Below are 23,842 nucleotides of genomic sequence, written 5' to 3'. Positions count from 1 at the left end.
CATATATATAACATTGATCTTATATGCTTTAAAAATGTAGGAGAGAAAATTGTGGAGAGAAAAATCCACCAAAATATCACATTTACATTTTGGACTCTAATTTCAATTATAATCTGAACTATCTAGAGAAATATTGGGGGGGGGGGGAAGAAGGCAGTACTGGCTGTTTGTGAAGGGAAAGACTGACACAGCTTTATGGCAATATGAGCTGTGCATATCAATATGGGGTGAGAAAACTGTTCATGGCTCATTGGGTTATTGTGAACTGCCAAAGTGTGCAATTTTATACACACACACACATATGGATATGCTATTGAAGCAATAACCCAATTGAAGACTTTTTTAGTTACACGGCAGGGATTTATGACTAAAAATGTTATAGTTGGCTTCTAGTGACGATCATGCTGTAAGAGCAAAAATTGGTGTACATATATAATAAAAAACACATAATGGAAAATGGTATTTGAAAATGATGAGAAAATAAGATAGAGCACAAACAAACTACAAACAGCAGCTGCCATAACAGAGGTGGGGTATATAAATCCCTGTGTACAAATTTTAAATTACCTTGTTTGTTGTTCTTCAATAAATCTACCAACTTTCCCCCTCCTGTTCCAAAATCATTTGTTTCATATTCCAGCTCTGTTTCGGTATCACTGCTACTGCTGGCAGAGTAAGTGCACACTCTCAGTGCCCTGTCCTGGATAAAGCAACATGAAGGACAAATGCATGACTCAGAATTGAAAACGTTTCACTGAACGCAAAGAATCTGGAGTGTGCAGTACAATAGGCAAGCCATTTTGTCTCTCTCAGTCTGACCTATTTATTTAGCTGCATCAATTTGCTATTGATTATGTAATTAAAAGTCACAAATAGATTTCATCCTCCAGCTAGTATTGCACAGGCACAATCTAAGTCTCAAGAAATCAAGCCATAGATTCTTCTTAGGTTTATGCTATAAAAAAGCATTTGAGCAGAAGTGATCCATGAGCAGGGACACAACAGAAATTCAGATTGGCACATCTACCTGCCATGACATTAGAACATAAGAACATAAGAAGTGCCCTGATGCTGGATCAGACCAAGGGTCCATCTAGTCCAACACTCTGTTTGCACAGTGGCCAACCAGCCATCGGCCAGGGATGAACAAGCAGGACATGGCGCAACAGCACCCTCCCACCCATGTGGGAACCGCCCAGAGAGCTCCGGCTATTGGGCGGTATAGAAATGTAATAAATAAAACAAACAAATCAATAAATAAATGTTCCCCAGCAACTGGTGCACAAAGGCTTACTGCCTCAAATACTGGAGATGGCACACAACCATCCGGGCTAGTAGCCATTGATAGCCTTCGTCTCCAGGAATTTATCCAACCCCCTTTTAAAGCCATTCAGATTGGTGGCCATCACTACATCTTGTGGTAGTGAGTTCCATAATTTAACTATGCGCTGTGTGAAGGAGTACTTCCTTTTATTTGTCCTGGATCTCCCACCAATCAGCTTTATGGGATGTCCCCTGGTTCTAGTATTTTGAGAGAGGGAGAAAAATGTCTCCCTGTCCACATTCTCCACACCATGAACAATTGTGTTCACCTCTATCATGTCTCCCCTTAGCCTCCTTTTTTCCAAGCTAAACAATCCCAGTTGATGTAACAAGGACAATTGCAGGTGAATATCAGTGGGTGGAAGGGAGAGATGCTTAAGGATATAAATCCAGCTGAGTGAAAAACACCGTGGTGGGCATTTTTAGGGAAGAATAAGTCCATGTCTCCCCATAACATCTGACCTGAAGGTGCAGTCTGGTGGAGAGTCTGGACACTGATACTACATGCTTCTAGCTACTGTGGCTTAGAGATTTTTCACAGACTTTCAAGGGTTACAGGTTTTGCAAAAAAAAAAAAAAAACCCCACAATGCCACACATGCAGTGGCCTGGTTCATACTGGCAACTGTCTGGGTAGTGGAGGGAAGGGACTCACACTACGTCCCCATTAAATTATCATATTGCCATCTTGGCTGAAACTATGGACTAGTGCTTAAATTCAAAAGATAGTAAATTATGACTTCATCATCAGTTTCATACAGAATTAGCTGTTATGGCTGAACAGAAGGAGGAACCTGGATTCATAAGGCAGTATCCAATGCTGCCCCTATGCTAAGTGGGACCCACCACTACCACAATGGGAAGCTAGTAGATCCTGCAGCAATTGGAAATGAGTCACTCATTTCTAGAACGGGGCAAATCAGCAGAACTTGCAGAAAGGAACACCACTGACCTGCCACGTTCTGGAAATGAGCGTTTCTGCTCACTTCCATAGTTTCTGTTGGAAGCAGTAGTTCCTGTTACGTTCACTGTGAATCCAAGTAGTGCAATAGAAACAGAGGGAGCACAGCAGCAGTATTGCATACTGAAGGTATTTTGTTCTAAATTAAGGGATCAGGAGTCACATCTTGGCAGGATTACAGTTCTATTCCAATCTTTCAGAGGTACAAAATTCCTGACCATAATCTATTTCTTTTATCTCAAATGAGAGCACCCCTTGCAACATTAAGACACTCTACACCTTCAGGACGAAACAAGATGAAATGCAAGGGACTTGTGGAGTATTTTTGTTTTTTCCCCTCTATAGTCCCCATAGGGAGCTCTGGGTATGATTTGAGCAGCATCAGCAGGTGTTGTCCTTGCAGGCTATTTTCCCAAGAAAAAACTCACTGGGTGTTTTTCTCCAGCAGGAGAACAGATACCACTTCATAGACTTTTCCCCTTGCAGGGAAGAAAGTAACTTTGGGATAGATGATTTTATTGGGAAATCAATCCATAGTGAAAGAGTTAAGCATCCTCTCTACTTGCACTGCTTCTCCGATCAAATTTGGAGCATCCAACAGCTGCAGTAAAGAAAAGGGTGGGAGGGAAAGTGGGAGATATTTCACATGTCTCCCACTTTTCACTTTTTCAGTCCTTATTTTGATTCTCTTGTAATTGGACTCAGTTTTGTTGAAAGTACAAAGTGAGAGACAGAACAGGATAACAATTAACAAAAAGAGAGTATGAAATAAATCAACACACATGCAGAAACGAAAAGGATGTGAGGTTCTAAAGTGTTCAAGGGCAGGAGGGGCAAAGGACAGCTTAATCTGTAAAGGAGACAGATGACTTGTCATTATGTTTCAGATTCCTCCCCTGTAAATGAATTATAGGACGCATCATCATCATCATCATCAACAACAACAATTATCATTTATTTGTAAAGTCTAAAAATTAAATGGCAAAGCACACACAATTTATTATTGATGATGAACATGTCAGGTATAGGTTTCAGCAAGGCTGTGGAGGCCTTGCAGGTTGTAGTTAGATTTAATTAGAACTAGTTTGGAATGTCAGAATCTGTGCAAACCTATCTTTGTCAGAGTTCTCAGGAGAAAAAAGAAAGTAGATTCACCCCCTCACTTGGCCTTGAGACTGTAAGGTTTCGTTCAAAACTTGAGAATGTTAGAAAGGGGGGGGGGCTTGCTGAAGGAGTCACTCAAATTGTAGTGTCATCTTGGCAGGCTGAGCAGTGCCGCCCTGTTTTGGACACTGATGTGGACACTGGTGTGGATTAGAGCCCTGTCTGCTGGGTGAAGTGATTAAGTAGCAGTGGACTTGGTCTAAGGTGTATTGGCTTAAAATCTCTACTTCCCATTAAGCTCACTGGTTGGCCTTGGGCCAGTCACAATTCATATGAATAGGGGGAACATAGGAAGCCGCCCTATACCTAGTAAGACCTTTGAGCTACGTTGCTCAGTATAGTCAGAGATTTCCAGGGCTTCGGTCAGGCTGCCTTTCCCAGTTCTAACTGGAGAAGCCAATGATGGAACCAGGGACTTTCTGCATCTAAAGCATGTGCTCTATCAGTGAGCTATAGCCTTTTCCCAGTGCATCCTACTTCACAGGTTCTTGTGGGGATTAAAAGCGTTAACCAACCATCCCTTCGTATGCTGCTTGAGCTTCTTGACGGAAGAGCAAGTCATAAATATTAACAATAAACAACTAAATATTACTGCCTGGTTCTCTTTATCATTTGTACCTTAGCTTTAATAGTTCTTTTGCTGCTCCAATCTGGAAACATCTTCTTGTTCCCCCTTCTTTCTTTTTCTGAATGCTCTAATGATGCAGAAGTCAGAGAAGTCTCCTCTTGTCCGCTTTTTTTCACAGGGCTCATTATTCCTGGATAACAGAAAGAAATAAAAGATGTTGAACATCAGTGTATGAAAAACAGTGTTTCATTCCATTTTCCATGCAAGGGTCAGGTTCGCTCACTTATTCACACTGAGTACTTCTATAAAAGGTAGCTTTACTTAAAAATGCAATATTTGAAATGGTTACCTAGTAGATAGAGGAAAGGCATCTGTTAGGTAGAGGAGCGAACAAGTAGGAAGAAGAGGAGGAAAGGGTGGGGGGAATATGAGTAATGGTGTCCTGAATAGAGAATATAGGAATCATCAGAGCCACATCATTAAATATCCAAGAAAATATGTCTGAACATCTTCAGAATTGGCTTCCATGTATTCACATTTTTTCAACGATCATGAAGACAAGATGCTGAGTCCATTCCACATGATGGACATGTACACAGGGGCTCCCAACTCTAATTTCAGTAAACTGGGTGCAACCAGGGACTGCATTTTTATGAACACATTGGCACTGTGTTGACTGTGCTATGCCACTCCCTTGTCTTTATAATAGGAAGGGTTCTGGAACCCTTCTTTCCACTTCCAACATTTCCTTTTAGTTTCTAATGTGTTGCAGAAGGTTCAGATAAGTTAGATCTTCTAACTGAGAAGAAAAAAGGCAGACTTGAAGAAAAATATCTCAGCATTTATTGTCTCAGTCATGTCATTTCCTCCTTTTTTAAAGTAGTACCTTGTATAAGTAAATTCATAGTGTTTTGTAGGATTCACAGTGCATGTGTGTATTAGTGAAAGCCAGACAGCCAGACACAGAGAGAGATGGGGTCACATGATAAAATTTGAGAGTGAGAAAGTTGACCTCCCATTCTGCTGTATACTACTTTTTTTTACATCCCTTCAAGACAATTTAATTAAGAAACAAACCCTAGAAGGCTGGTGCAGTGAATATTAGCATTAAGATCAGAACAATCTTACTGCGACTGGCTTCTTATGAAGCAATTCAGTGCCTGCAGTTTCTATTCAATTTGTTATAATGACAGTGTTTAATCATGGAGTCTACTCTATAGCACATTGCTGAATTGAGGTCACACATGTAGCTACCCAACCATGTAGCATATAATCTATAACTAAGATTTCTCTTCTGAATCTCCCTTAGTTGTGCTATTAATTAACAATACACTTATTTTAAAAAATAATGTGAATTAAAAATATCTTTTCTTTAGCTTTGATTTGAAATGAGCAAGGGAGTTTCCAATGAAGCGTACAATGTGTGTTTGCATTCCATTATAACCACTACAAAACTGCATTGGGAATATTGCTAAATCAACTAAATTCCAAGATGTTTAATTAGAAGACTTCTCTTAAACTCTCAAGAATCTTTAATGCAGCCTATTTACTCCTCTGCTCAATTTAAATATTGACACATTAGAAAAACATTATTTGGTACTCTTGCAATAGACTTCAGCCAAATGTCTAATTCTCACATGAATGTGGATGTGGGGTGGAAGATATTTCTGCCACACCATTACACAGGCTGAAGACATTAAAGTAGCCTTATACATATTCCCCTCTTTCTGCAACACTGGAAAGGCTAATTCAGAACTCAGTTGTGTTGAAGTGACAAAATCTAGGCAGAACTACTTTATTCCAAATATGCCCATGTAATTTAAGAGTAGGTAGATTTGTTCTGGTCCTAAAATAGAGGTGGGTACCAGTGAAATACCTTCCTCACAGGTGGGTCAGATGACCTCAACTCCATGCTTGTAGGAGTAAGTTTGTTGATGCAGGTTTTCAAATGATTTCATGGGTTCGGAGTGCTTAGGTCATGGCTATAACTGGCTTTGGACTTGTACATGTCAGCCTAACTTTAATCACAAGTATAAGTGTTTTTGCTCAAACAAATCAACCTACATTGCATGGCTGGACGGATATCTTTTTTTAAAATCCCAATTTAACTTTAAATACATGATCTGGCTGTTATTTTAATAATGTATTAGTTTTATATGTTTTTAATCAATTTTATGAATTTTACAGTATTTTTCTATTTGGTGTTGTTCCCCGCCGTTATCCAGAGGGAGAGACAGATAAGAAATAAATAAATAAAATTATTATTATTATTATTATTATTATTATTATTATTATTATTATTATTATTATGTAAGTAGCCTAATCAATAAAATTTTGATTATGCAGTTTTGACCCTGCATTTTGAGTCTATACAGATAATGGGACTATACTGGCTTAACTTCAAGTTCTTTCCCTTACTTGGATCGTGGCTAATAGTCTTTACTATTCCTGGTTGACTGGTAAGAAAAGAGGACTCAACAATTCCGATTTGCCTAAGTCCATACAGTCAGAGACCACATTCTAGTGGTGGGCAGGTCCAAAATATTTTAGTTTTGAGTTCCTATTGCCAGTAATTCAGCCATTTTAGAATGTGGCGGGGGGATGTCCAAAACCTAGGAAACCACCAACCCCTCAATGGTTGGGGGAAAGGGTGAAGGGCCAGGGGAAGAACCATCTGGGGAATCCTGATGGACTAGATTGGGGACCTCGGGAGGGCCAAATTTGGCTCCTGGGCCTGAGGTTAGGATGTGTGTGTGCATATGTATATACACACACACACACACACACACACACACACACACACACACACAGATAAGCACTAGTAATATCTGAATCATGAAAAAGCTGGGAAATACTGCCAATGTCTTTCTTCCTCCTACAAAATTTAGAAAAATAGTTTGGTTCCTATTTTTGTATGAAAATTATTATTTTAAAATTCGATTCCCCCCTCCCCTCGATTCATCCTTATTTTCCTTTGCCAGATCACAGCTATCTATCTGTTCTGCACCCATAGAATAGGGCTCATTTATCAGAAATACAAAGTGGCAGTTCTATCTCTTAACCCATGATGCACATCTGCTGGGCGCAGACTGGTGTTCCAACCTTTCAACCTTAGTGCCTCCTCTAACAACTCTCTGGAGTTCTCACTCCATAGTAAAAGTGTGAAGAGCATGAAAATGAGATGTTAGAACTCGCTCCATCCCTATGGTGAAATCAAATTGTATCATTATGGATTGGCATAAGGACATGTTTCACAAGATCATGACAACCCACTGTGAGCAGGATGCCCAAAGGAATGTGGGTGCTTGTTCCGTAACCCAACCCATGTTTGTAGGTTGTCATGTAATCTGAACACAGCAAGGGTCGGTTGTTGGCATAGTTAACAAACCATCTATAACCCTAAAACAGCCAATGCATTTAAGGTAGTTTGTTAATCATGCAACAACCCACCCTCATCAGGTTTGGATGACACAACAACCTACGAGGGGGGCCTGAGATATGGAATGGGTGCCCATGGGTGCCTGGCACATACCACAAAGCGTGGTGGCTCATTTAAGACACTGTGTCTGAAAACGATTGTCTGAACCCACCCATGGAATAACTTATGGAATGACATCCCAAGCGAAGCTGATTCCCCATCCCTATGACAACCCCTGTGCCTCCCAAGTAGGCTTTGGCAAGTTGGGAGATCCTCTGGAGCAGATTTTGGGTACACATAGGGGGCTACAAGGGGAAGGAAAGGATGCAAAAGGTCTGTTGTGTGACCAGACTTCACTCACATGACATGGGATATAGCCCTAAGCACTTTCAGGGAATGGCTTCTTGGGATTGGCTTTCCATGGCAGCAAATCCTTTTACCACTACATTGAAGACTTGGGCAGAGGGTGAAGTGGGAGGAAAGCGCAGAGAATGGCCTGAAGACAGATAATGCAGTTACCACAAGCTTAAAGCCTGCAATCTGTTCAGAAGCCAACTCTGAGGAAGTGGAATAAATAACTTTTGCACGGCTAAAGTGGGCTACATTCCCTACCTCCTTATGGCAATGACTTGTCCTCAACCAACCCAGAGTGCTGTCTCTGGGAAATTCAGGGGAGGAGGTAGGTCTGTCTCTCAGTTATTTTGGATGACCCACAATGCAAATACAGCAAAAATAAACAATAATACAGCAAAGGAAAATCCCACTCTGTTACAAGCATTCATTTTAAAGTTACCTGTATTTTCAGCTCTGAACCCCGTAAATAATTCACAAACAAATATCTTACTGCATTAGAATTTGTACTGGGTTCACATACATATAAGAAAATGTGCTCATAAGAACAAGAAATGGCAGAATTGGGGCCTCAATTATACCATTTTTATTTCATGCAGAGTTATTGATTTACGTGTTTTATATATAAGGGCACATGTTCCCTAGCTGCATTTTAGCATTTCATGCTGCTTGTATAGTGATGTATTTCTTTGTGGTGTTCATATTTATTAAAGACCTACATTTATTGTTCAGTTGTTTCAAGCGTTATGTTTATTTCATTGTGTTAGCAATTGCCTCAAGTGTAAATGCTGTTAGAAACCACTACGCTAACCATGGTGAATACAAGAAGATCATAGCCCTTTGCACATAGTTTTGCATTGTCCTTGCTATGCTACTCATTTCTAGAATCGATAAAATAAACACATTCATGTTTCATCAAACATATCCATATTCTAAATCACCCTAACACTGCCATATTGCAACACTGAGGCATATAAATAACAAGTGACAAGCAGTTTGCATGTTTTAACACAATCAGTGTGACACATCTACATCCAATGCAATAGTCATCTCAGTATGATGAAATGGCTACTATATTGTATGAATTGTCTGGAATCACTCTGATCAACCTGGAAAATGCAACTGTCCTCCATAAAGCCATTGGTGGAGACCACCAACAGAGAGTAGTTGTCAAGTCTTAAATCAGTCATTCAACTTGGTAGTGAGAACATATTATGGGACAGGAAGAATAATTGGGATCTTCCCTTTTTCTGTCAGGGTCGCAGAAATCCTTATCCCAAATGGGCTATGGCCCAATGGTTCAATTGCCACAAGTAAAGCAATTGCTTTGTTATACAGTAATTTTAATATATTTAAAGGAGATTTTAAAAGCAAACATTCTGACATTTCTGGAACCTCTTTGGTTTGATTCTGGCTGCAGAGTAAACTCACCCTGCCCTAGCTTTGACATCACCTGTGAGCTATTTAGAGACATGGTGTGTCACACACAGCAATCTTTACAAAACAACAGATTAATATTTTTGTAACAAGATTTCAGCTTCAGTGTGGTCACTAGCTTGTTAACCTTCTACCGTAACTTGAAGAATCTTTTTCAGCTGTACATTTCACATGTCTTTTATCCAACGTCATTAGTAAAGGCCTCTTCTAATGGAAACAGATATCAGAGTATACAGAATCTAATTTCCAGCATAACTTTCATTTTACCTGAAGAAGCCGGTTTTGGAAGGCGACTCTGAAAAGGTCGTACACCTTTAGCAGTCATTGTAGGATCTGACGCCGAATGAGAAATTATGCTCTCCACAGATCCCTGGTTCTTCTGAGCTGTTGAAGGCACTTCTCGCTCAAGGGTTTTGGCTTTCTCAGAAGGAGCTTGAGGAAAAACTTCCATTTCTAAATCCATTTCTTGTTTAGAAACATGTCGTCCAGTTGAGCGGTTTCCTGAGTCTGGGAGAGGGAAGGTCCCTATCCCACTGTCGAGGGTCCTCATTTGGCAGCAGGATTCTAAGACATAGCAATACAGTGTAATTTAGTGAAGCTGAAGAGGATTCTAAAACCACACAAAGCACATCTAGAAGGTCTTTGCACACAGTCCTCTAGTATCTGTAGTTAAAAGGATTTCAGGTTGTAAAGCAAGGAAACACCCTAGAGATCTTAGAAAACCACTACCTGTCAGAACGTACAACACTGGTCCAGAACAACATTCTTCAATCTGGTGTCTTTGATGACAACTCCCAGGACTCCTGACACTTGGCCCCACTAGTTGGAGCTGATGAGAGTTGAAGTCCAAAACATATGGAGGATACCAGCTTGGGGAAAGCTGGTCTATATAGAACAAATCGTTTGTATGAGGCAGGCTCATATAATCAAAAAAACATTTTGTACTTAAGAGTGCTGTGGTTATGGTAACTGTGTCTTTGAGTAAAAAAAAAGTTTTTTTATTAATAAGAAAAACACACACACATGCTCAAGTAGAATTAATAATCACCACAAAATTAATCAGAGCAGTTAAAAGCTGCATAGTTAACCTCAGTCTGTGTAATTAAGACAAACACAATATAAAAGGCCCAGCTCATAATCTTCTTAAGCAAAGTGCTAAGTTCGGAGTATTATTTTATACAAAGCTCAAAGACTAATATGATGCCTTTTGTTATAGTCATTGCCCTTTGTTTTTCAAGGGACTCTCATAATAGCATTTTTGCTATTATTCTTTAGACTCTACATACTGCCCTTATCCACAACTGGATAGGATTAGACCCACTGTCTTTAGAAAAGATACCTCAACCCTAAAGGGATAGCTACTGCCAATGCTCATGTTATTTTCAACCAGGCCAGTACCGATATAAGAATGTTCTAATCTGGGATATTTGGGACTTTTGCAGGAAATATAGCCCATGTTACTAGGCTCAAGCCTGGCCATTCCAATAGATTTCAGCAGCACTAGTTTATATCACAGAAGTATAAACCTGGCTTAGGAGAATCTGTGGGTTAAAAGGTTACAGAGAATAAGTCTCAAGATAGAATGTGAGTATCTTACGTCAAACAACAAGTCTATTTCAGGACCATCCATCTATCTATACATCCATATCTTTCAGGAGAATGCAGTAAAGAAATAAAATAAAAATGATATGTAAAATGAAAATATAAAAAATAAAAAGATATAAAGGCATAAAAAAAATAAGTATCCCAGCTATTATACATACTTAATTTTAGAAGGAATTCGCTTGAGTAGGCACATATTTTCAGGTTACAAAAACTGAGATGGTATCATTGGGTGGGAATAACAGTTTATACATGGCAATTACAGCTATTTCTGCATCATGGGTAGTCCTAACAATATGCACGTACACATACACAAAACTAAAGCTCAGGGTGTATGAATCAGTTCCTCAGCTTCCTTTTTTGTGAAACATCTTAGGAAAGAAAGAGAAAGGAACCTCTCGTGCAAGCACTTGAGTCATTGCTGACTCCTAGAGGGACACCAGCTTTCGCTGACGTTTTCTTGGCAGACTTTGTAGCGGGGTGGTTTGCCATTGCCTTCCCCAGTCGCAGTTATCTTTCCCCTAGCTAGCTGGGTGCTCACTTTACCGACCTCGGAAGGATAGAAGGCTGAGTCAACCTGAGCCGGCTGCCTGAGAACCAGCTTCTGCTGGGATCGAACTCAGGCTGTGGGGAGAGTTTCAGCTGCAGTAACTGCCGCTTACCACTCTGCGCCACACGAGGCTCATCTTAAGCCAGGCTTAAATGTTTAAAAGACAGTTCTTCCCAAAGACTGCTGGTTGAGGCATCCAGAACATCCTCATAGCTTCAACCAAATCCAAGCATACTCACCACACGGTCTGAACTATATGTATTCACTGACATTGCATTCAAGAAGTTAAGTGTCTTCTTCCCCAAGCCTTTAACTTTCATTGTTGGGTTTTGTTTTGACTTAATTTTACCTGTCTGTAAGTGGGGAGATTAGATCTTAGGCATGTTTTTATTGACATGATGTTGAATGCTATGAATTTCTCCTCTGACATACTAGTTTTGTTGACCATGGCCATAGCTGTTACATGACTTATAACTGTAACTGCCTTTGCTATTTCTAGTTTAGCTTGACAGTGTTAGTGCATGCACTTGGCTATGAACACCATTTTCACCTTCATATCTACTTTTTAAATCAGTTGCATGGATTTTCTACAATTTGTCAAAGTATTTGATGACACATTTCTTATTGTTACGATGAGGTGCCACATCTTTATATTCAAAAATATGTATTCGGGGGGAGAGGGGAGGAATGACTTGGATACAAATGCGTCCTGTTCAAGCAGAAAGGCACTTCCCACTTGCACAAGACAGCCTGCCAAATTTCCCCCAATTTTCCTACCCACTGAAGCTCCCCATGGGTCATGACTTGCAAATGGAGAAGGAAGCACGGAATAAAGACACAGACACCAGAGCTTGGGATAAACTAGGGCCTCTTGATTTAACAAGGGAGATTCAACCCCACCCTGGAACTGAATGTGAAAAGTGGGGGGATCAATATGTCCTAATCTCATGCTGCTTGCCTGGTTTTAAGGGCAAGCCACTCTCTTAAACCAGGAGTTAGGTAACCTGGTCCCTTTCTTATACAACACTTTGAGAGTGTGGGGAGACCGCCCCACATCAACCCCACTCGGAGCCGTAAAACCCTGTGTAGATGAGGCAAGAAGATCTCCAAAAGCATACCATATCCTGACACGGGAGCCATGAAATTTGCGAGGAGCAGGAGCTCTGGATATGCCAATCACATAAAAGGTGCCAGAGTGGTCACCATGCCTAATCTCCCATTCATTTAATTATTTTATTTAAAACATTTATATCCTGCCCTATATCAATAAGATCTCAGGGCGGCGTACAGATAAAAGCATATAGCATAAAACAGTAAATATACACAGCAAAAATCAAATTAAACCATAAACCAAGTTAAAACAATATATAATTTAAATGCAGTAAAACTATTAAAACAATGTGCCAACTTGGTGAATTCAACCATTAAAAGCTTTGTTAAAAAGCCATGTTTTCACTTGGCAAATTTCCCATAGCTAATTTCCACACATCCTGCTGACAAATCAACCTGTTTATCCATCCTCCAGATAAAACCTCAAGTATGGAGTAGGCAAAAACCTTCCCACAATTTATGGGAAGGAAAAAAATCCTACTCAGCACTCCCCTCAAAGGGAGCGACTGGCTAAGTCCCATACTAGAAGAGGGAGGGAGGGAGCCAAAAAGACAGAGAGGCCAACTAAGGGGGCAGGACCAGACTTTAAAGGCTTGGCCACACCCCTGCCTAATGTGGTCCACGTGTGTAACAAGTGAGGCCTTTATTCCCCTCCTCCCCACCGCAACTACTGTTTCTCCCCCTCATGCCATGCCGGCTGAGGGGGATAAAAGACATACCATTACAGAAGGACCCAGCAGCACATTTTGGTGGTTCACAAGGAAAAGCCAAGAAACCGCTGTGGTACAAGTAGGATTCTCTGGATCTAACCCAATATCTCTAACTTTTTTTCATTGCAATGCATTTTTTTGTCTTGAAAGCATTGATAACCGAGTAAACGTGCAGCAGTAAATTCAAATTTTTAGTGACAATAAGGAGTGACGGACACAATGGAACTGATACTGCTGTGACGAGTCATACAGAAAGACAGCACACTCCTCCACCAACAATGCTTGCAGTTTTCAAAAGGCTTATTTGCAGGGTATGGATACTCACGCCCAGTCTCTTTTGCTCTCTGAGGAAATGGTGCCAGAGTTCAAGAGTCAAGACAAGTACATTCAATTACTCTGCCTATGTAGCAGCTGCTTCCTCTGCTGCCCTCTCTTTACACATTTGTGATGGATCCCTGCTCATGAATTGTTTATTCTCAGCAGAATTGCAAGTTTGTTCCATATCATCAACACACATTTAGGAGGTTTATGATGTTGTAGAAAATGGTGGCTTCTGCTGTGGGTGAATGATTCAGACAATGGACTGGGAATCACTCTGTTCAGGGTGCAGACAAACAACTCGTCAGTCATAGTCGACCCTTTTTAATAATTAGAGTTACAGAAAAGGTAACAATGAGGAATTTGAGGAAGGGGCTCCTAGATATGTCTTCCCCCTGTCCACTGGTCTACAGTAAAAAGCAGTATTTTTATATACCTTTGTTATTTTAACTTGACCATCAACTCCGAAAGAGAATTTCCAAAAGAGAATACACATGGTTAACCATAATTAAATTTAAGATCAAAGCTGAAAGGAAAAGAAGTGTTGATCCCAGAAGGGCTTACTAATTGGTCAGTATGGTTATGAAAATGACTTAAATGCTCTGAATTCTACAGCAAAGAAATATGGTGACCATTTGGTTTGAGCCCAGTATTAATGATATCGAAGGTGTTTCTAAGGCTGAAATATTCCTAAAAGTCCTGGGGTACTTCATAGAATCATAGAGTTGGAAAGGGTCATTTAGGCCATCGAATCCAATGCTTTCTTCAGTGTAGGAATCCAGTTTAAACCATCCCTGACAGATAGCTAGCCAGTCTCTGCCTGAATACTTCCAACCATCAGAGAAGCCACAACCTCCGTAAATAGTCAGTTCCATGGTCTATTCCATCCTACCTCACAGGGTTGTTGTTGTGAGGATAAAATGGAGAGGAGGAAGAGGATTATGTATGTCCTTGGAGGAAAAAAGGCAGGATATAAATGTAATAAATAAACAGGATTCTCTTGGAAGGAAAGAGTGAATGAAGAATACATCTATGCATACAAAGCACGAACCGTACCCAAACCAAAGCACACACTTTTGATTAACACCTACTGAAGCACTTAATGTATTTGCCTTTGTTCACTTGAACATAGCCTCTGTCACTTAAATATATTACTCCATGTGTCAGGAACTAGCATCTCCAAATAGCAGTTAAAAGGATTGTAATGGCAATTTACATGTAGCTAAAAAAGTAAAATGCCCAAGAGACAGATTTAGAAGTGTTGGCTTAAATCTGAGCAAAATTTAGGCTAAACGTCTGATAACATCTCCTGACAGCGAGCTCTTTAAAGCTGTGGCAGATTCCCCCAAGGGAAAAGTTAAAAGTTCCACTGCTTGGGCAATTTCAAATTAGACTGAATAAAGGAGTTCAGATTGTACTGTAGTGAACAATCTTGTATTGGCTGATGATGCTCAATAAGACCTAAGAAATCCTTTCCCTTTCAATGATATGTTTCTATGTATTGATTTTTTTTATAATATTCCTCATTTGTTATTTAACTCTGTCACAGTAATCACAGTTCTTTCAAATTCTATTGTCCTTCTTCCATACTGTGAAACTTAAGAGGCTTGCTAGTATTTTTCCACACAAATACTATTTGCCCATGGAAATGATGCCATTAATACTGAGATGCACCCCTTACTACAGTGTTGAGTGGTTCTCATGCCACAAGTTCAAAGTGTGAATGAAGCAAACACATATCTTTCAAGTTGCACTGAATCAAGTGACTCTTTTAATAGGAAACATATGTGGGGACCATAGCAGTGCATGGTGGCCCAACCATTTTAAACATTATCATTTCCAAATATCAGTCTCTTTTTTCAGAACTCCTCCAATGCACATAGGTCTTTTTTCCTGTATTTTTTTGCCACTAATAAACATCTTTAAGCTACATGTGTTATTGGCAAGAAGATCTCAAACTACAGATGGTAGAGCAGATCTCTTTATTTGTCTGTCCTTTCCATTCTCGGAAATGCTAAAACAAGCGAAAAAGCACACAAATTAATGTATTTCTGCCAAATCAATGTCAGTTTTAAAGTGGATTATTTCTGTTGGACTGCCACATCATTTGATTTAATTAATCATAGCTGAATGAAGCAGTTCTTGTTTGTTTTGAAAATCAAACTAGTATATAAAGTACCTTTGGTAAAATCACTACCTTTACTAAAAAATCATAAAAATACTAAGCAAATGTAAGAAACAAAAACAAAAAAAAACCCTCTTCCCAGATAAAGAAGTAGAAAACATTACTTTCAGAGGAAACACTCATCATTTATGATGGCATCCATAAAACAGATTGCATCTTCAGATGATTAATGGGACTGAATATTAGGCTTTGTATGCAATGGGGTCTCTGAACTTTAGTAGTTGGTTGCAGGCAACTTATTCTCTGCAGAACTATAGCAGTTTACAGCAAAGGGAACTACTGGCCTGATCCTCACACCACCACCCTACAGGTGGCCAGAAAGTATACTCTGGCTTCTTAGAACAATAGGATTGGGTGACAGTAGCAGCCAATTATAATTCTGAGCCTTATACACACTTGGGAAAAAGATCTGGAGGTACTGCACATGCCCCACTCACTGAAATGAAAGCCACCTCTGCATGTACCTTCATAGAGAGCTTATTTTCCATTGGAGTGAGTAGAGAACTATTACTAATAGAGGATTAATGCATCAGCCCTCTTTCACAGCTGCAATACTATACACACTTAGCAGATTGTAAGTCCCACTGCACTCAATGGGACATATCTGAGTAGACATGGATAGGATTGCTCTGTAAATGGGAAATCATGCAATCCAGAAGAAGTTAATAATCAGTATTTTTTATTTTCAGTGAAACATTTAAGCCCTTTTCATTTATTTTACTACTGGAATTACTCCAGGTGACAAATAATGTGCTTATTTGTATAATCAGTATTACTATGACGACCCACCATTGCTTTAAGAAAAGATTCCAACCTATGCAGTAGTAGTCATTGCTGTAAATTCTTCTCAACTTTTGCTATTCCCTGTATTATCAACTCAAGAAAGACTAAAAGCTCTTTGATTTTCAATGGCTTAGATCCAGATCTGGGTGTAAGCAATGGGGCTGTCAGAAGCATACTTTCCCCACCCCTGAGCAAGTCCCATCTGAATGTGAAACAATTACTTTCTGGGTAAACATGCACGGGGCTAGGCTGCTAACCCAGGTTACCTGGAATTAAATCCTACTAAAAAAAGAACAACTTGCTTGCATTGAGCCTAGTGATTACTCCATTAAATAATGCTGGAAACCCTTTAATGTTATTACACATACATTCCCTGATAGGAGTCAGGTGAATGCCTTCCCTTGTCCAGGGAAAGTTTTAGTATGTATTCTTCCTGTTAGTCAGTGCATCCCAATCTGAGTAGCCTCAGCTTCAGGAGATGACAATGCCCAAGTACGATTTTCCATAGTATTATAAATATATATTTATGGTACTTATAATACAATGAATTACTATAGTTAATATTTGTGTGTGACCTTCAATCGATTCCGCCCCACCCCCACCCTGTGGGTCTATGGCCCTTGATGGAAAAAAAGTTCCGCATGCCTGTTATAAGCTCGTTGGTAGCAAGACGTGTGTGTGTGTGTGTGTGTGAGAGAGAGAGAGAGAGAGAGAGAGAGAGAGAGAGAGAACAATTGCTCTAACTTTAATTGAGCCCCAGTTATAATATATAGACTTTATGACATTCACTGGCTTTTGTTACTGCTAATGCTAATTACTGTTTAATATTTTGAGGAGGAAATTAATTAAAAGACAGTCTTGTTATTAAGGAATTAAATTAAGGAAGCGAAACTTCTTCATGCTGGTTTTTCAGAGCAAGTTTCAATGGATCCACAAGTTCAACCGCAGCTTTTAAAGCTCAGCTAAAAACTTTTCTTTTTCCTAAAGCTTTTAAAACTTGATTTTGTTCTGACTTTATACTGTTAGTTTTACCCTACCCAGTGCCTGTTTACCCTACCCTGTTTGCATTCTCTTCCCCTCCTTATTGTTTTATTATGATTTTATTAGAATGTAAGCCTATGCGGCAGGGTCTCGCTATTTACTGTTTTACTCTGTACAGCACCATGTACATTGATGGTGCTATATAAATAAATAAATAACAATAATAATAATCCACGGGCTTCTTTTTCCATTTCAGGACACAAGTTCACCTCCTCCGGACCAGATGATATTCTAATCTCTCATTCTGAAACTAACTGTATCTAAGCAGGAAGCAGCAGTTGGTAACAAATGGTGATGATTTAAAGCCAACATTCAAGTACTGATTTATTTAAAGAATTGTGTTTTCCTTGTAAGAAGTCCCTGAAATATAAGAGCTAGTTTGAACTTTGGAAACAGAATTCTTTGCTTTTTTTTTTTTTGGTTTCATTTTTTGTTGGCAGGGACAGAAATTGGTTGGTAATTAATATTAATGCACTTGTTGTGTATGACATTATTTAGGGTTTAATGGTATAATCTTATAACTCAGTGCTGGAGCTTTATGCTTTGCAGGCAAAAGGTTCCAGATTCAAGCCCTGGCATTTCCAGGTACATCCAGGGTCTCTTTGTCTGAGACCCTGGACAGGTTTCTCCCAGTCACTGTAGACAATACTCAGCTAGATGCACCAATAGTTTGGCTCAGTATAAGGCAGGTTTATTTATGTATTTATTACATTTTATTATTATTATTATTATTATTATTATTATTATTAATAATAATAATAATAATATTCCTTACCCACCTCTCCATCTAGATTGAGGCGGGAAACAAGTATAAAATACATAAAACTGAATTAAAAACACGTATACATTATTAAAACATCCTGCTTAATAGCCAAAGCTCTCTGGTTGGGTCCAAAGCTTCGCATGTTCCTGCCAGAACCAGCTCCAGATTGGGGGAGACTCCATTCTGGAGGCCTGGGGAAATCCCTGGAAAATATTTGAGGGTTCCCAAGGGCCGCCAGAAGGGGAGGGAAGGAAAGGCTAGTTACATAAGCAGAAATCCACTCACAAGACACTGAATGCAGACCACTATCTAAAGTGTTCATCACACATTTTCCCAATAGTGAGATAAATGAGCTCCCCTACCTTTTGAACTCGCAAAATTTTCTGTGGCACAAAACAACCTGACTCTTTCAAGGATGGCCACATACTATATAACAAAGGAAAACTCACTGAAGTGTGAGGGCTTGTTTTGGAGTATGTGCAATTCACATTACATATGCAATCTAAATTTTAATATTAATATCAAACGCAGCACCCCCTGATCTGGCTTTTTATAAATGCTTATATGCTGTATCTACTTTAAACAGATATTGTGTACAAACATAGTTAAAACTTACAGAACCACTGGAACAAAGGTTGGCAAAAATAACAACAACACAAAGAGAAATAAGGATTCTACATATTTTGGGCTATAATCATGGATGAAGCAAGCAATAATGACTTTAAGGCTACAGTCCCATTCATCCTTACAAGAGCCAACAATAACTGGGTTTTCTGGGTCATATTTTGTAGTGCGAAAAACAACAGAAGAAGTGGGAGATGCACAGGAAGATTGCTGTGTCATCAAAATGACCTGTGAATATATCCGTGAGTGGCCAGTCATGAGAGTGCGATAAAATGCTTGTCTAAAGATGCTCATAGTGCTACTGTCCAAGGATTATCCCATAGATCACCAAGTGGAGAAATACACTCACTCACTAATAACAAAAAGCATTCTTTGAGTGCTTACCCACATGTAGCTGGAACACAACCATCCATACACAAGAGGGAGATATCAGCAGGCTTGAAAGAATCCCAAGATTTGTGAAAGTACAAATCAACTGTAGAAGAAGAAGAAAAGAACTAGGGCTGTGCACGGACCCCCCGATCCGCTTCTGATCCCAATACGCAACTTCCGGATCAGGTCTGTTCCTCGCCGATCCGCCAGTCGTCTGCTCTGCTTCGCTGCAGAGCTCCAGATCCGAATCAGAGCTTGGTTTTCCCCCCATAGACTTGCATTGAAATCCAAACGCCTATAACTTTTTTTCTGCTAAAGTTAGAAACCTCAAAATCAGCACCGTGAGAGCTAATCCATGTATCCACCTTCATGCCCAGTTGGAAGGAAATCTGAGGCGCCACTGATTTTGGGGGAATTTTTGAAAATCCCTCACCCCATTTTCAGAAATGGGATTTACTCTGACATTTTTACAGATACAAACTTGGAAGTGGGTACCCTCACAGATGCCATCTAGTTCCACATTCATGGCAAGTTTCAAGCAAATCTGAGCATGCCCTGATTTTTGGTGATTTTTTTTCCTTTTAAGCATCACCACCTAACCACCATTCACAGCCCTTTCGAGAACTCTATCAGTTTTCACATTAGAAACCTCAAAATTGGCACCATGAGAGATTATCCATGTATCCACCTTCATGCCCAGTTGGAAGGAAATCTGAGGCTCCACTGATTTTGGAGGAATTTTTGAAAATCCCTCACCCCATTTTCAGAAATGGGATTTACTCTGACATTTTTACAGATACAAACACAAACTTGAAAGTGGGTACCCTCACAGATGCCATCTAGATCCACATTCATGGCAAGTTTCAAGCAAATCTGAGCATGCCCTGATTTTTGGCGTTTTTTTCGTTTTAAGTATCACCCTCTAACCCCCATTCACACCCCTTTCTAGTGTCAGTTATCATGTTAGAAACCTCAAAATCGGCACCATGAGAACTTATCCATGTATCCACATTCACGCCCAGTTGGAAGGAAATCCGAGCCTCTAGTGATTTTGGGGGAATATATGAAAAATCCCCCACAAAGGACAGTATGCCCATAAGGAAACCATACCTGCCCATAGAGATCCATTGCAAAGCGCTTTCCCATAGCCATCAATAGCACAGATGATTTGGGGGAATCAAGATTTTTTCTAAATAAGGATCTTCATCTCAGGTTAAACACTTCCAAAAATGTACACTCATACACCCCAAGAAATCTTAAACAGGGTGAGCGCGCAATACAGCTGCCTTTTATCACACGGAAAGATACGCTGAGTCAAAGCAAGACATGCACAAACCATCCCTGCGAGGCTGTCATAGAAGAGGACAGGCAGCATGCCCCTTTAGCACTGGAAGCAAGCATGCCAGAGGCTTGTGGGGTTGAACCACAAAGCCCATCATCTAGTACATCTCCTAGGCACCAGGAGGGCAGAGAGGCAGTCAGAGATGTACAACTATGCCATAGATCTATGGGGAAGTAAGTCCCAGCAGATACCGCACCACAGCAGCACCCAGGTGGAGGCGGGAAGGCAGGCATGCAGCAGACATTTCTGGGGGTACAAGGAAGTGAGTCAAGGATTGCTTCAAAGCCAGTAATGCAAACCGTCCCTGTGAGCCGGGAACAGCACAGAGAGATGCCTTTTCTTTTGCATCCCATAACTACTAGGTGGCTAGGAGGATAAGAGTAAAGCTTTGTGATCCTTGCTTCAGAGTTGATTGACTGCACTGTGATCACAGCCATTATTAAACAACAACAATAATAATAACTGCCTGACTTCACTGAAGAGGGAAAGCCAGGAGAGCTTGGACTATGGGGTGTATAATAACTGTAATAAATAAATAAATAAATAAACACAGGAGGGGTGAGAGGAAAGTGGACGTGCCCAGGGGGAGGGAGAACTGTGCCAATTTGACTGGTCCTGTCTAGGTACCAGTCTTTCAGAAGCTACTGCACACTTCAACTCATGAGAGACATGTAGCTTCACTGGCTAACCTTTGCAGGGTTCTGATGACCCTCCAAGGGCAGGAGTGCACTGGGCATGTCCATATGCCCTAGGGGACCTCATCCCCTTGCACCACATCTATTCATTTGTTCACCAAGGTTAGGGTGGGTAGCAGTGCTGTGTTTCCTATCTGTTATTTATTTGCTTAGTATATGATTTAAGGTTGTGTTTGTGCATTTGGTGGGGCTACTGTTTCAAAAAACACTGGGAAAAGTCCGTTCAGAGACTAAGAAAGAAAAGTTTCCCAGTATCCCAAGTTACTAAGTATCCCGTTTTGCTTATCCCCCCTTCCAACTTTATTTATTTATTTATTTATTACATTTCTATACCGCCCAATAGCCGGAGCTCTCTGGGCGGTTCACAAAAACTTTGGGATTGGAGGATGCTTCATCAGGTGATCACGATTGGAAGTTGAATCTGCCTCTCATCGCTTCAAAAAAAGTTACCCCCTCCCGCTTTTTTTTACCCTATTTTAAAAAAAATTATAGCAAGCAAACTGCAGCACGAAAACTGCTGAAAGTAGGCACAAATGACCCCCACCCAGGACTCTCTAACCACATTCAGTTTCAAGGATGTAGCTTGAAAAACAAAAAAGTTATATGCTAATCTTTTCTGCAATGCAATCCTATGTGGAAAAAATCCAAAATGGCGGGTGGAGCGCTCCGTGTAAAAGTGAATTATTCGCTTTCAGTCACTTCTCTTTGCCATGCTTCGCTAGCCACCCGATCTGCTTCTCCTCCGCCTGTAACGGAGGTGAATCAGGCCGCTCCGCTATCGCTTCTAAGAACCAAAGAGAAGTCCTAAAAAGAACTAGGGGGAAAATCCAGCCCCCACCCTGAAAGAGGACAGTCCCATTCATCCTTACAAGGATGTAAGTTTCAATGAACTTAGCAGCAATGACACAATTATGTTTAAAATTAGGCTGTTAGTAGCTCATTAAACATATATTCATCTCTACAGCACACGGACACATGGAACCTAGCCAACAAATACTGACTCTTTCCCTTTTAGGAACAAGTGATAAAGTCTACAGTCGCCCAACATTCAAATTGTGAAATGGTGTTAACATCTAGGATGCCACGTGTATCTTTTATTATTCAGGAGTTATATATATCCATCATAACATTATTTAGTACAAGTATCTGCATTTAACTTAAAGAGTAATATAGGTTTTCTGGAATACTGATTTTTATAGTTCCATATATAAAGACATAAATAAATAAATGCCATGTCTAACAAGGAAGTTGATCCACAACACTATTCAGTTTTACATAGAGGAGGGATAGCTAAACTGCATGCCAGAGTAATGCTGTAGAAGAATTGGCAATTAGACAAGTGCTATGTGTACTATCTCGTAGAAGCAGAAAGCAATTATTTGTCTTCACTAGACTGTGACGAAGAGTAACTTGACATTATTTAGAAGATACTAATGCATGCTAGATATTTATTATTCAAGAAGGATAGGATTTTCTATAATCTTCAAGTTACATACAGAGTGATTATATATGTACAAACCTAAAGTTCAGTTATTTCGACATAACACAATTTTAGAAAATTCCTATTAACTGCATCTACCCAAAGTATTTACAGAGTTTTTTAAACATCCAGTCACTACCACAGATGATACCCATAATGGGAGCCAATTTCCTATTAGATAAGATTTTGTTAATGTCACTTTCTGATAGTCAAAATTATTTAGGCCAACTGAAAGACTTTACAGGTCTAAAATCATGACCAGTAAAAGCAAGAAGGACAACCACTTCACTATAGTGGTAGAAAGCTGACAGCCAAATCATGTTCTAGGTTAGAGATGGGTGAAACTAGTGGTAGATGGAATAGGAAATAGATTCACATCCACATCCACACACACACACACACACACAGAGCAATCCTGGATCAGACTAAATGGTTGTCTAGTCCAACATTGTGTCTACACAGTGTCCAACAAACTGCATGTGGGAAGCACACAAGTAGGGCATTAGTGCAACAGCAGCCTCCAGCCCATGTTCCCCAGCAGAGGGATACTGCCTTTGATACTGGATTTAACATATAGCTATCATGACCGACAGGTTTAGCCTTCATGAATTGGTATAATCCCCTTCTAAAGCTATCCATGTTGGGGGCCAGCACTACATCTTGTGGTATCAAATTTCATAGTTTATGAGCTGTGTGAAGAAGTACTTCATTTAATATCCTGAATCTCACCTACTCCCAGTCAGCTTCATGGGATGACCCCAGATTCTAGAATTATGGTTGAGGGAGAAAAACTTAGCCCTATCCACTTTTCCCATTCTATGAATAATTTTGTACACCTCTAGAATGTATTCCCTTGTTCACTTTTTTTTCTAAGCTAAACAGACATTGTGACCTTTCCTCAAAAGGGAGTTGCTCCAGCCCTTTCAATGTTTTGCTTGTCCTTTTCCAGCTCTACAGTATCTTTTTTTAGGTGGTGTGACTAAAACTGTACCAGTCTTCCATGTATGTTTGCACTATAGATTGTATAAGGGCAGTATGATATTGGC

General features: G+C 39.9%; 1 protein-coding gene across 3 annotated transcripts in view; it reads right to left on the bottom strand.

The window, feature by feature from the left end:
- NCKAP5 (NCK associated protein 5) overlaps positions 1–23,842 on the bottom strand; it is a 640,533-nt gene that overhangs the window by 53,222 nt on the left and 563,469 nt on the right. For all 3 annotated transcript variants that reach the window (XM_063116607.1, XM_063116609.1, XM_063116608.1), the window contains 3 exons: positions 9,489–9,785; positions 4,066–4,205; positions 568–700 (listed from right to left, as the gene is read on the bottom strand). In XM_063116607.1, the coding sequence (XP_062972677.1) occupies positions 568–700; positions 4,066–4,205; positions 9,489–9,785 (570 nt within the window). The remainder of the gene's footprint in view (positions 1–567; positions 701–4,065; positions 4,206–9,488; positions 9,786–23,842) is intronic.

Source organism: Elgaria multicarinata, chromosome 2 (assembly GCF_023053635.1).
Source record: "Elgaria multicarinata webbii isolate HBS135686 ecotype San Diego chromosome 2, rElgMul1.1.pri, whole genome shotgun sequence".
Lineage (NCBI taxonomy): Eukaryota > Metazoa > Chordata > Lepidosauria > Squamata > Anguidae > Elgaria > Elgaria multicarinata.
The sequence above is the reverse complement of the archived record's forward strand: the minus strand, read 5'-3'. Positions and strand labels throughout refer to the sequence as shown.